Below are 12,508 nucleotides of genomic sequence, written 5' to 3'. Positions count from 1 at the left end.
TCAAAAAAAGAAAGCCACCCTCTCAGACAGAACACAAGTGCATGAAGGATGTAAAGGTTGAACGCATGTTTTGCTGAGATGTGGGTGTGGGGTAGACCAACTTCAATATGATGGGGAGTATCTACTGGTCCTGCTACTGGCCTGACCCTAAACTTCCTCTTCCTGTCTGTCAACTTCCTGTTTTTCATATTCTATCATCTTAACTCTCAGCAGACCTAATCACGAAAGAGAAACTGCAAGAAGTCCCATGCTCATATCAACACGATGTGACACACAGTTCACTCAGAGCTGCAACCTTCAAGCAGTGATCATGACATATTTAATAAATAGACGGTGAATTGACAGATCCTGTAACACAAACTGCACAGGGGTAGGTGAATATAAAGGTATTGAACATGTCAGATTTACATTATACAACCAAATAAAACATAAATCATCTGCCCCCTGTATGTCTTTGAGTGGCCACCATTCTGAGTTTTGTAAAGATATAGGGGCTGATAAAAGGCACAGCAGATAAAGACAGTTAATGAACTGTGACATTTATCAAATCATCAGAATTGTGTGTGTGTGTGTGTGTGTGTGTGTGTGTGTGTGTGTGTGTGTGTATACAGTATGCCATGTAGAGTGGTGCCATTTAACATTTTACAGATGCCCTCTATTTAGAAGAATCAGAGCAGAAATAGTCTACTGTTGGAAGTATTCCCCTGCACCAAGTGCATGAGTAAAACATTCATAAACAAATAACTTTAAACATACTTTTAAAGGAGTTAACAAATCCTGTGAAAAGTCCACAATTAATTGACCCTAATCATTACCAATGCAACCAAGGTAGACACTACTCCACTATATCTTTACATCAATACTAGTTGTATGCTGCTATATTAATGCTCTGCGTCCTGCATATTGCATCTTTAATAAAGCACATCAAGTTTCTTCATTACCACGATAATGGGCATTGCACTGTGCTTTCATTTTTGTACCCATACAGCATCCTGCTGCCGTGAGTACAAATCCACAGCTGAAATTGTCGTACCCGACTGCGTGATTCACCTTTCCACAAGTCATGAGTAATTATCCACATAGTTTCTCCACGACAGATAAGCCGCATACTTGAAATGTTTGTTTTTGATGACTGTACCCATTGATCTGGCAGCACCCGTGTATGTGGGTTTCAGCGTTAAAACCTGCACTTCCTCCAGTTCCTCCAGTTCACCAAAAGCTCATTCCTAAAATCAAAACAGACTATACATTCTTGATGTTTTTCCGCTGCTTTAACAAAAGAAAACATCCCTACAGTACCTGCGAGCACTCTTGTCCAGTAAAGCTGCTTTTCCGCCATCCTGGCAACAACACGACGTTTATCCATCTCAGAATTTCTCCGTAACAAGTTTTAACGGCACCTATGGGGCAATTGAAGTCCGTTCTTCTGATACAAGTCTCTCTGTCGCCTGGTTAATTCACGACTGTATTTACCCATCAAACCCTTGGAGTACTTGTCCCGTCACTGTACAAACCGGTTCCCCGGAAACCAGAGTCACCAGGTGTGGGAGAGACTAAAGGAGGGAGGGAGGAGGCGGAATTCGTCCTTGAAGACCATTTAAGATTCACAGTCACTTTTACCTATTTCCATAATAATGTTTTGAGGGTTAGCCAGCAGCCAAGTGCAAAGTCACCCAAAGGGTGGGAGGAGGAGAGACTGGGAAGAGGAGGTGGAAATATTGGGGAAGTGAGAAAGATGGAAATAAACCAGTCGTAGCAGCATATTTAACCATCTGCAGTCCTGCCAAACAGTCTAACAGCCTATTATTACAACTGTAATACACTGACTCTGCATCATTCCACCTGAAGGCCAATTTTAACCTAATTTCAACCCTGATATAATAATAATAATAATAATAATAATAATAATAATAATAATAATAATAATAATAATAATGTACACTTTTATTGATCCCACAGTGGGGAAATTCTTCTCTGCATTGGACCCATCCTTAGTTATTAAAGAGCAGTGGGCTGCAGTGCCCGTGGAGAAACTGATACTGCAGCAGAAATGAATGGGATTTTGAAATAAAAAATACCTAAATCACTGAGGGGAGTCTGCACTTAAAAAAACCCAGATACTATTAAATGTTTAAAAATAAAATACTTGTTCTACCTATAGGGGACCGAGTAACCTCAGCTTCATTAGCACGGCCACGGCTGCCCTTGATCAAGACAACTATTTAAATGTAACTCATAAATAATGGAAAGGAAATCATGTATTAATATGCCAAGTCACACCCCTTTAATCATACGGAGGTTCATGCTGGTGATAATGTGTGTCTGAGTGTGTGTGTGTGTGTGTGTGTGTGTGTGTGTGTGTGTGAGAGCACGTCTGAGGTTTTCATGCTTGACACAGAAGAGATTGGCTATTGAATGAGACCAGACGCGTCCGTCTCCCTTCTCTCTTGTCCTGCCATAATGGACAATTACCAAAGAGTTATGGTTTTCTGCCACAAACATAATACAGTGAAAATTAAAAGGCCTTGTCCTTTATGTGGTAAAGTCAACCAGATGAGACCCCAGTCTCCAGCTCATGGAGCAAACATGGACATGTGATGTAGTTTACTCTCCATCTAACAGCGATGTACTAAAAATGTGCAAAGAATTAGCCAATTAGTAGAGTCTTCACAATATATTTATGGCTCTCCTTTTAGCCTTGTTTTGACCTGGAAACAGCTATGAGCTGCGGCCAAAAAACTAAATTGGTAAGTGTGAACAAAAAAAACTGAAAGTGGCACTCTTTAAACGCAAACGCAGAGGCTTCATCCACAGTGACACTTTTTACGTAGCAATAGTCATTTGATCCATATGGAAAATGCTTTAGCAAACAGTTGACTATATTCACATCATGCAAACACGCAGCAACATTAGCAATGCGAAGAAGTCCAATGTTCACACTCGTTTTCGCAAAATGCTCCACGATGTTCACCAGCTGCTCACTGACTGTCTGTCTGAATGTGCGGGATGAGAGTGATGAGAGTGATGAGAGTGATGAGAGTGAAGCATCGTTCATAGGACCAAAACAAGCAGCTAAAAGACACTACAATGGGCTGTAGAGCTGAGGGGGAAAGTAACTCTGTGGGTTAAAGTGACCCCTTTCCCTTTACGTTTGAGCCATTGTTCATATGAAAATGGTGATTAGAGCAGCTTTAACTTACTTAGATACTTTTCAGGCCTGTTACATTTATTTTTGTATTTATGTAAATAATGCTCCCAGTTCACATATACAGTATGCTATAACTTATAATGAGTAGTCAAAAGGTTGAACACCACTAAACTAGCAAATGCAAGATTCCCCCGGAAAGTCTTCCTCTCCAGCTACACGATCGTCTTCCTCACATTCCACCAACTTAAAAGCACGTGCTTCATAGAATTCATACCAATGTGCAGACACCGTCCATCCCCTGTCTGATTCCCAGCGTGCTTCCTGTTCGGCCTCAGCATGTGAAGATAAGCTCTTAGCATGATCTGAACATGCTCTGTGGCCCATGTCTAATGAGGGCAGGCCATGCGGGACGGGGCGGGGCGGGATCCTGAACCTGAACCTGTTAAACACTTCCTGTCCTTACTTCCAAGAACACATAAAGAAAGCGAGAAAGAGAGGGGGATAAAGAGAAAGAGAGAGAGAGAGAGAGACATTTCATGGGAGCGACGATCATCCTCCAGAGAAGGTTGACCGTAACTGAATATCTAATCGTGATCTGGATATCAGATCGCAAACACATTTAGTTCCATAACTGATCGAAGCAGGAAGGAAACCGGGGGTGACTTGTTACAACAACCAAAACTGCAACGGGAAAAAAGAGAAGAAGTTGGGGTAGAAATAGTGGCCTCTCGGATCACTGGGCCCTGAGAAAGGGATCGATTGTTGGAAGTGTACGCGATAACATCGACAGGCCGGTCATTCTCTCCTCCTCTATCTCTCTTACTTCCTCCCTTTCAACGTTTTCTTTTCTCTCCCAGCCTGTTGTCTCCAGTCAGAAGATAGAGAAAGAGACAGCACCCCCACCCCCTGTGACCTGCCAGTCTACCTTAGACGCCAGCTCACAGCTGCTGGGCAGGAGCCCCCAAATGTGTCAATCAATATCCTGTCCACCCAATCACCACGTCTGACTGAGCCCCAGCAGGCCAGTCTGTTCACAAATGAACAACAGTGTGCTCTTTCATGACAAGACTGAAGCTAATGGTTTTGAAATGTCTCCCAGATCAAGTGCAGATATGTGGATGGGACGTGTATCCATCATAAAAGACCAGTCGTTTGTTTGTGTGGAAAAAAAAAGAAGAAATCTGATGTTGACTATAAAAAGCAATAAACAACTCAAGCCCACCAGCTGCACTCTCATGTTTGTATTAATTCAGTGAAGTAATGCCCCGAGGGTATTTCTTCCTATAATTGAGTTTCCATTCAATGCAATCCATTTTTTGAGCAACATGTTTACAGAAGTAACCATACAAATTTCCATCAGCTCAGCATAAGTAAAAGACTTTCTAAACTTCAACTATAGCTCCTTCTCCAAAAATAGCCCTATGTGAAATTCTCACAATCCGATGCCGATGAGTGAGTTGTTGTTACTCATTCGATGCTGGCAACAACTCCTGCTGTCTGAAGATAAAAAAACAAAGAAATGACCTTGGTAATATTCTCATGCACCGGACTAAGAGGCATCAGAGGCCTTGCACACGAGGAGCGACAGCACGTGGCATTTGTGAAAGATCGCAGTGGACAGAGATTGTGTCAGAAACATTTCAGAAGCTGTTATGCTGTTTGTTTGCAGGGATGATTATCATAAGAGGGTTTTACTGTCTGTCCTGTAAATACAGTAACAACTGAAATGATGACGTTACAGGACTTTATCCATATTGACCAGCTGATCAATTGTCCAATCATAGCTTAGCAGTGGTAACTTAGCACAACCATTGCACATGTTGAGGTGATGCACATGCTGCTGTAGTCAGAACAATGTATATACATACCTGGTATGTTTATCTGGTCTTTGTTTACAATTAAGCAACTTAAGCAGCTTGATTTTTTTCTACTTCTGTCTGAAATCAAGGACCCATCGCTTAAAATTGCTTGGTAAATCAGGAGAGAATGGAAAAGCTTGCAGGCTTAGCAACAGTATCGATGAGGGCTGGTGCTTAGCGAACACTCAATTAATTCAACAAATCAAATTAAAGTACTCTTGATTAATTCTTCATTTTGATGCGTCTTGAATGACTCTTTGTTCATCTCCTCTATTGGATTCCAGGGCTTTGAGGAAACAGTAAGCAACAGAGATTCATTAATGTTAAACAGATGTGACTCAATGCATTATGGATGAAGTAAATAGATGGTGAATATAATGCCAATCAAACAGCGTGGGTAAAAACTTGTGGCTCAAACAGGATCATTGTGCTCGGTATGAATGAACCCTTCTGATTGGAGGCCCGGTGCCCATATTCTCAGCGCGTGGCTGGAATGCACCGAAAAGCCTGCAAACCCAAAAGTGGGCCTGCAGCCATTTTCGGGGAACTAATAAAGCAGAGAGAGAAAGAGCGAAACTAACATTTCAAATGACACAAACTTCCTCTTTTACAGTTCATGATTGAACTGAAATGATGTCCACGCTTCCTCATTTCTCCCAAACACGTGTGTCAGAAATCTTCTCTGCGCTCTCCACATTTAAACCCACAGTGAGCGACCTGAATTCACACACACGCACGAGTGCGCGCACACACAGCATTTAATCTGACACGTCCTGGTGGAATTAAGTGTCAAACTGTATCAGCGTTTCTTCTCTGTGTTGAAGGAGGCTCAGTGCACCAAATGACAAGATGCCACAAACCGAACCAGCGATGCCTGTGCAAAAAATGACACTGCATTTTTTTTTTTTTTACTTTGGCATTTAGAAAAAGAAGATAAACAAAATATTCCGGGAGGTAAAGTGACACAGAGGAGGCAGGGAGGATCAATCCTACGGTGATTAAGCTGCGGTTGCTGATTCAGATACGAGGCGGGGGGGATTTATAATATGCTTACAGACACACCTGCCAAAAGCAATGCAAGAAGAAGTCCTACTGTGAGGAAGTGAGCATTTTTAGAACCAGACTGTAATGTGTATGTCCTTGTGTGGACATTAGCATTCAACGAGATGAGGCTGTTAGCACTCCTTCCTCCTTTCAGCTTCTCTTTTCTCTCTCCTTTTTAATCCCGTTTTGGTTCCCATCACGTACCTGGCCCCTGCCGCCTTTATGATAGGTTCCCTTCCCCCTGAACAGTGCTGCTGCGAGCGAGGACGTAACCTCTGTTACTCAGTTATTTATCCCATTCCCACTTCATCCGCCAACAGTGAGTGAAGAGAAAGGGGATGAAAAGGACAAGGAAGTTGGAAGTCATCAAACCTAAAAATCTGCCTTTGCCTACTAATCCACCACAACAACTGCCAGGGTCTGTTTATTAAAACATGTTAAGAGTAGAGCTGCAATCCAGGCTCACTGGCTCACATCCTGGCACTTGATTCATTTGCTGTGATGACAACTATAAATGTGACGGATAGAAAAGTCGAGGGAACAATCAATCTGGACAACATCTAACCCCAGCACTCCATGACAACTTCTTCAGTGACCACGACGAGTCTCCCCTTAAAAAACCCCGTCGCGGATGTTTATTTGAGCCACAGAGGCCTCTCCTCTTCTTAACCTCTCTTTGTTTCCACCGGAGCTCTCAGAGTTGTTGCAGGGACTAGCTTGATCCTGGAGAAGCCCCCTCAGCTGCGATCCCACACAGACCCAGAGAGCAGCCTCGTCGTATGAGGACCACTGAGCGGTTGCCTCCATCGCAGCACACACAGCAGGATAACACTCCGGCCCCTGCCTGCCTGGATGGAGAAACTCAGAGAGCGTAGGAAGCACAAGCACTACAGAAAATATATTGCTGCAGATAAAGTTAATGGTTTCAACTGCAGAGACAGCATGCCCAATGAGGTCTAGTGAGTGCACACAACGGGGAGTTATAGTTAGGATATTGAGCCCAAAGAGGAACAAAGCACAGGGCAAATGTTCTCTTTTAATTGTAAAAGGTAATTATTGCAACAATTTATAATTTTATGTATACTAATTTACGAAGCCATTTTATTTTGATGCTGTTAGGAACCAGGATAGGGTGCAGCGACTACAAGCAGTTAGGATCGTGTCTATCATCAAGAGATTGTATTACAGCCGTAATGACAAGGTGGCTTTAAATCATAGTTTGCCGACAGTTTAAGAACATCTAGGCACAATATACACACAAATACACACACACACGCACATACACTTTCCCACAGCTCACTGTGGACAGCTGAGGCAGATTACACCAGTCATGGCAAACAGAGTTAACTGAAATCCGCAGCAGTAGCCTCTACGTGCACGACCATGAGTGAGTGTGAGTGTGCGTGTGTGTGTGTGTGTGTGTGAGCGTTGCAACGCCTTTAAGAAAATGAATAGTGCCTCCAGCTAATACAGCTCCTACTGCTTGGAGTACAGATCTCTATTACACACACCGTAACTCCCACACAGACACACATGCACACACCCACACACACACACACACACACACACACACACACACACACACACACACACACACAGCCACCGCTGCCACACTGAGCTACAGCACCCACCCCCCAGAGGAACATCCTATGGTGAGATCCAGGGCTTGTCTTTTGTGGTGTGTGCTCCCCTCTTTGTTAACCATCAGCCTCAGCAGGCGACGTGTGTCTGTGTCGCGTAGCAAGCGGCTTTTCAGTGTCTCTGTGGTCATGACATTTTCAGCTCTGGTAACCCAAACGCCCCCACGGCTGCATCGTGCACTCGATGGACACGGCGCTCTGGTGCTGACTGGTTAGCCGGTCTAAAAAGAGAGAGGCACTAACCTGAGTGGAGGTTGAGTCTGGTGAGAGCAGCGAGGTGGAGTCCAGGGAAGGAATTAAAATCCACTGCTACACTGAAGTGAAAAGACCTCTCCCTCCTCTCTCTCTCTCTCTCTCTCTCTCTCTCTCTCTCTCTCTCTCTCTCTCTCTCTCTCTCTCTCTCTCTCTCTCTGCGCTCTGTCAGGTTCAGGCTTGTGTTAAACTGCTGCTTCGCTGCATTGGTTGCATCCTCCCTTCCTTCCCTCTCCCTCTCTCTCTCTCTCTCTCTTTCTCTCACACACACACAGACACACACACACGCGACACTTGCACGCTCAGTGACAGACTGACTCGCCCTTTCACTCAACCTCCCGCCTTGCCTCCTCAGATGCTATCCGTCTATCCTTTTACCCTTTCCTCATTCCTCTCCATCGCGAGTGAAGATAATCACATTCCAGCGGAGACGGGGCATATGGCGGGGGAGCGACACTCAGCCCCAGAGTAAAGCCCCCTCTGTGTGTGAGTGTGTGTCGCATGGACAATCAGTCCCATTGTGTTGGGCGAGGGGAGGGCCAGTGAGAGGGGAAGAAGCCAATGGCCGTACTCATCTGCTGTCCCTGCTGCTGCTGCTGCTGGCTGTAGCAGATAGAGGTGCTGAGCGTGACATAAAAACAACGCCCGCCAGGAAGAGTGGGGTGTGGAGGAGGTGTGGGGGGGGGGGGTGACAGAAAACAAGACAAGGCATCTAGAGAGAGAGAGAGATGATGAACTGACGTGTGTGTGTGTGTGTGTTATAAAGTAGAGGCCTGAAGTAAAGGGTTATATCATGTGTCACCTTCTCACCTTCTCTCTGTGGCTCGTGTGATGATGTGCTTTGAACTCCCTTCTTCCAGGGTTCACACCGAGTCGCACATTGAGAAATATGTATGTCTATAGAAGACAATTCCCAAGTCAATTGAGACAAGTCCAGGTCAAGTCACAAGTCCAAGGTAAAAGTCGTCATAGGCCAAATAGCAAGTCTGTGAAAACTGACCATTTAAATGAAAATGTTGCTGTAAATATTTGTATTGATACAAAGCTCAAACCATTACATTCAATCCATAGGTCAAACATTTAAATATTCAACACATGGGGCTATGCAAGGGCCGTCTGACGCCTTCTGATTTACTTTTAGCACGAATGGCTCCGTGGACGGCAATGACGGTCTGTTGGTCGGTTCGACCAAAATATCTCAGCAACCGTTGAATGGATTGCTCTGAAATGTGTTACCAACATTCATGGCTCTCAGAAGATGAACCCTTGGTGGTCCAATGACTTTCTCTTTTCGCGCCACCATGAGGTTGACGTTTGTTTTATTTTGAGTCAAATGTCTTCAGAACTGTTAAATGGGATTCCATGAAATTGGATGCAGATGTTCATGTTCCCCTCAGGATGAACTGTAATAACGTTGGTGATCTCCTCACTTATCCTAGAGCACCATCACTAGGTCCACATTCTTTATTTGTCCAATAGTTTGGTTTATGACCAAATAGCTTCTGAACTAATAAATTCCCATCACTCTCAGCTCTACTTTGTCAAATCTTACCACGCTAACTAGAGTAAGAAGATGAACATATCATCATTATACCTGTTAACGACAATTGTCAAAGCATTGCCATCAAGTGAGCATGTTGCCATGGTAGCGTTACCACTGTGTCTGTGAGTGGGGCTTGTGAATTGCCAAGGACTTGACACACCTGTGTTTTTGTTTGGAAGGCGTTCAAGTCCCTTCTGTAAGGCGAGTCTCACAGTCAAGTTCAAGTCTCAAATGTACAGCTCTTGTGAAAGACTCTAAATGTCTTCAATTGAGGAACAACCTTTTTTTCTTTTTGCTTGATGACGATGCATCTTTTTTTTTTTTTCGGCAGACAATGTCACCAAACTTTCGCGCTCATCAGCCGAATGCAGCGGACTACCGAGCGGACAAATCTCTGCTGGAGTGGCTGAAGTGTTGACACGGTGAGGAAGAGAACTCTGTTGTTCTCAAATTGATAAACCTGTCTGTGAAAATGACCCGCAGGCCCCGATAAGTGTCACAGTGGCACGAGGAGAGAGAAGTGTTGCTGTCACAGGTTGTGTGAACAAACATGCTTCCGGTTGAATATGATGCAGACATAGTTACACCTCGGGCACTCTGTCCATCTCTTTTCTAATTCAGACTGGCAGTCATCACAGTCCTGACCTCTTTTCTAATCCCCTCTCTGACATTGCATCTATGTTTTTCCTCATTTCTTTTTTTTTCTTCTTTTCACCTTAATCCTCCATTTATTAACCAGCTCTTCTTCACCGGTCTTCATCTCACTTCCCAATTTCTAATGTTTTACAGCAGCTGGAAATTCAGCACGGTGCTGGTGATTCCCTGTATAATGACCAAACGCACCCTGTATTGTTATCCGGATATGGATGCCTATTAAAATGAAATCCATTCAGCAGTTACATGAAATGACCTGGTCACAGCCAACATACAACACACACACACACACACACACACACACACACACACACACACACACACCTCTGAGCAGGCCTCATTACACAACACAGTAATTAGTGACCGGAAGGACCCAGAGAGTCAATAACTATATCCAGACATCACCATCATCAGCGGCATGTCTCTGCGGACTGTGAGCGCGTGTAAACCACATGCAGGATATCAAGTGCCACAGAAATAACTGCTTTCTCAGTTTCTTTCTGGTCATTTCCTGCAGAGCCATTAAAACCGACGGGTCAGTACTGCTGCTCTGAGGTCAGACAGCCTGCAGCCATGCAGACGCACACAGACACCCACTCACACGGAAACACTTGCTGTTTGAGCCGAGAGGGTCCGTGCTCATAGCTCATTAGGACCCACAGACTGTACTGCAACAGGTATAGGTCTGCCATTAATAAGCAGCGGAAGATTAAAGGAACTCAAAAGGCGGAGGAGAACCTAACTTGGAATCCTGTGCACAGCTCCACTTTGCTGACTTTAACGAGGTGCTGTTGTTTGCATCTAAGGCTAGAACTAGGAAAGCTGTTTCTTGAATGTATAATATGAAACAACTTCCTAAAAAACAATGTATACTATAGACTGATGCAAACATGACCAATCAAGTGTCTGTATCTGCAGAAGCTCTCCCTGTGCCTGTATTTTCTCTTTTCTTCTTATTGTGCTGTGTTCGGGACTCTGCTGTGACCCCCAGCTAATAAGCAGGGTGTGACTATACATATTATACCTTTAATCAAAAGTGACAAGTGAGGATATTAAAAGAAACCCTTTCACAAAATTAGTGTTACATGTATCCTACTGTACTGCCCCCCGTCAGCTTTTCAACCTAATTGGTGCTAATTCTGTGGAAAACATTAGTGAGCCTTTTGCAGAGGAGCTGAGAGAGCAAATAGCTCAGCAGCAGCTAAGCCAACAGAATATGCACAGAAATTATACAAATACTCAATACAATTACAGAATCCCCTTTGGCTTTTTAATGTCAGTGGAAATAGTTGAGCACTGCTTTAACAGGAAATGGCTTTGAGAAGAACGTCCGGCCTCTGGGGTGTGCTGAACATTTTTATATTATGTGAGCAAATCATACCTCTTATGAGGCATTACATTCATTGATTACTATCTGCAGGATGACATATTGTTTCCATGGTGACTGACATATTGGTTTTCAGACAGTGAGTAATGGACCTGCTTAAGTATTCTCCAAACTATGCAATTTGACTTGAGTGCCCAGACATACACGCACATACACACGCACACACACACACACACACACACACACACACACACACACACACACACACACACAGGCATTACAGTCATGCAGACAGCCCACAAATCCATGGATTTTATTTTCACAATGTTCGTGCACAGCACACACAAGAGGAGGCAGACACAGACAATAACTCATAAATACACACCGGCTGGTATGAGAAATGCAATCAAACCCACGAATGCACACACGCTGCACGGCATCGGCGTTAAGCCCTTCATTGCTGCTTTGCAACCACAGATCAATGTGTTGCCACACGCTGTGAACATCAGTTTACGCACATGCACATACTCCTCCTCGTTCAGACTCCATCCGGTGTCCAGTTAGAAGTCAAAAGTAATAAAACACATCATGGACGACCACCGCGTCAAGGGTTGCGCGGCTTAATTATTTCCCGCTCCTCTTCACACCTGGGTGACCCTGAAGGTCTCACGTGTAGACGTCCTCATCGCTCTCAGGGTGTGGACGCACTGCTCGCAGAGAGGAACGAGTTATCTCTCGCCCTGAACTCATACGCATTAGATGGTGTTAAGCTGTTGAAAGTGTAATCTAATTATACATTTTCACTATCATTTAAACGTGTGTTTATCTAATCAAGCCCAAATTTACGAGGGATTAGATTACTATTTAATTGGTTAATCAACTCCTACAATCATTGACTAGTTGGGACACTCAGACAAATCCCCCATCCTCCATCAGGATGTCAGGAGATACGATCTACTTCAGACAACTACGGCCTTCAAGTAGAGCTGTTCTGGCCAGTGGGCATTTACTATACATGGATCAAACCTATTTTTACTGAGA

The 12,508-nt window shown here is 44.1% G+C and overlaps 1 protein-coding gene across 5 annotated transcripts in view; it reads right to left on the bottom strand.

Annotated features, from left to right (window-relative positions):
- The window catches only part of fgd4a (FYVE, RhoGEF and PH domain containing 4a), a 44,619-nt gene that overhangs the window by 19,336 nt on the left and 12,775 nt on the right, over nucleotides 1-12,508 (bottom strand). The window contains exon 1 of one of the 5 annotated variants that reach the window (XM_034534798.1): nucleotides 1,300-1,460. The exons of the other annotated variants lie outside the window; for them this stretch is intronic. Within the exon in view, the coding sequence (XP_034390689.1) occupies nucleotides 1,300-1,366 (67 nt within the window). The 5' untranslated portion in view covers nucleotides 1,367-1,460. Of the gene's footprint in view, nucleotides 1-1,299; nucleotides 1,461-12,508 lie in introns of those variants that run through there. 5 annotated transcript variants of the gene reach the window in all.

The sequence above is a fragment of the Cyclopterus lumpus genome, chromosome 6 (assembly GCF_009769545.1).
Source record: "Cyclopterus lumpus isolate fCycLum1 chromosome 6, fCycLum1.pri, whole genome shotgun sequence".
NCBI classification, from domain to species: Eukaryota; Metazoa; Chordata; class Actinopteri; order Perciformes; family Cyclopteridae; genus Cyclopterus; species Cyclopterus lumpus.
This window is presented reverse-complemented; position numbering and strand designations above follow the sequence as displayed.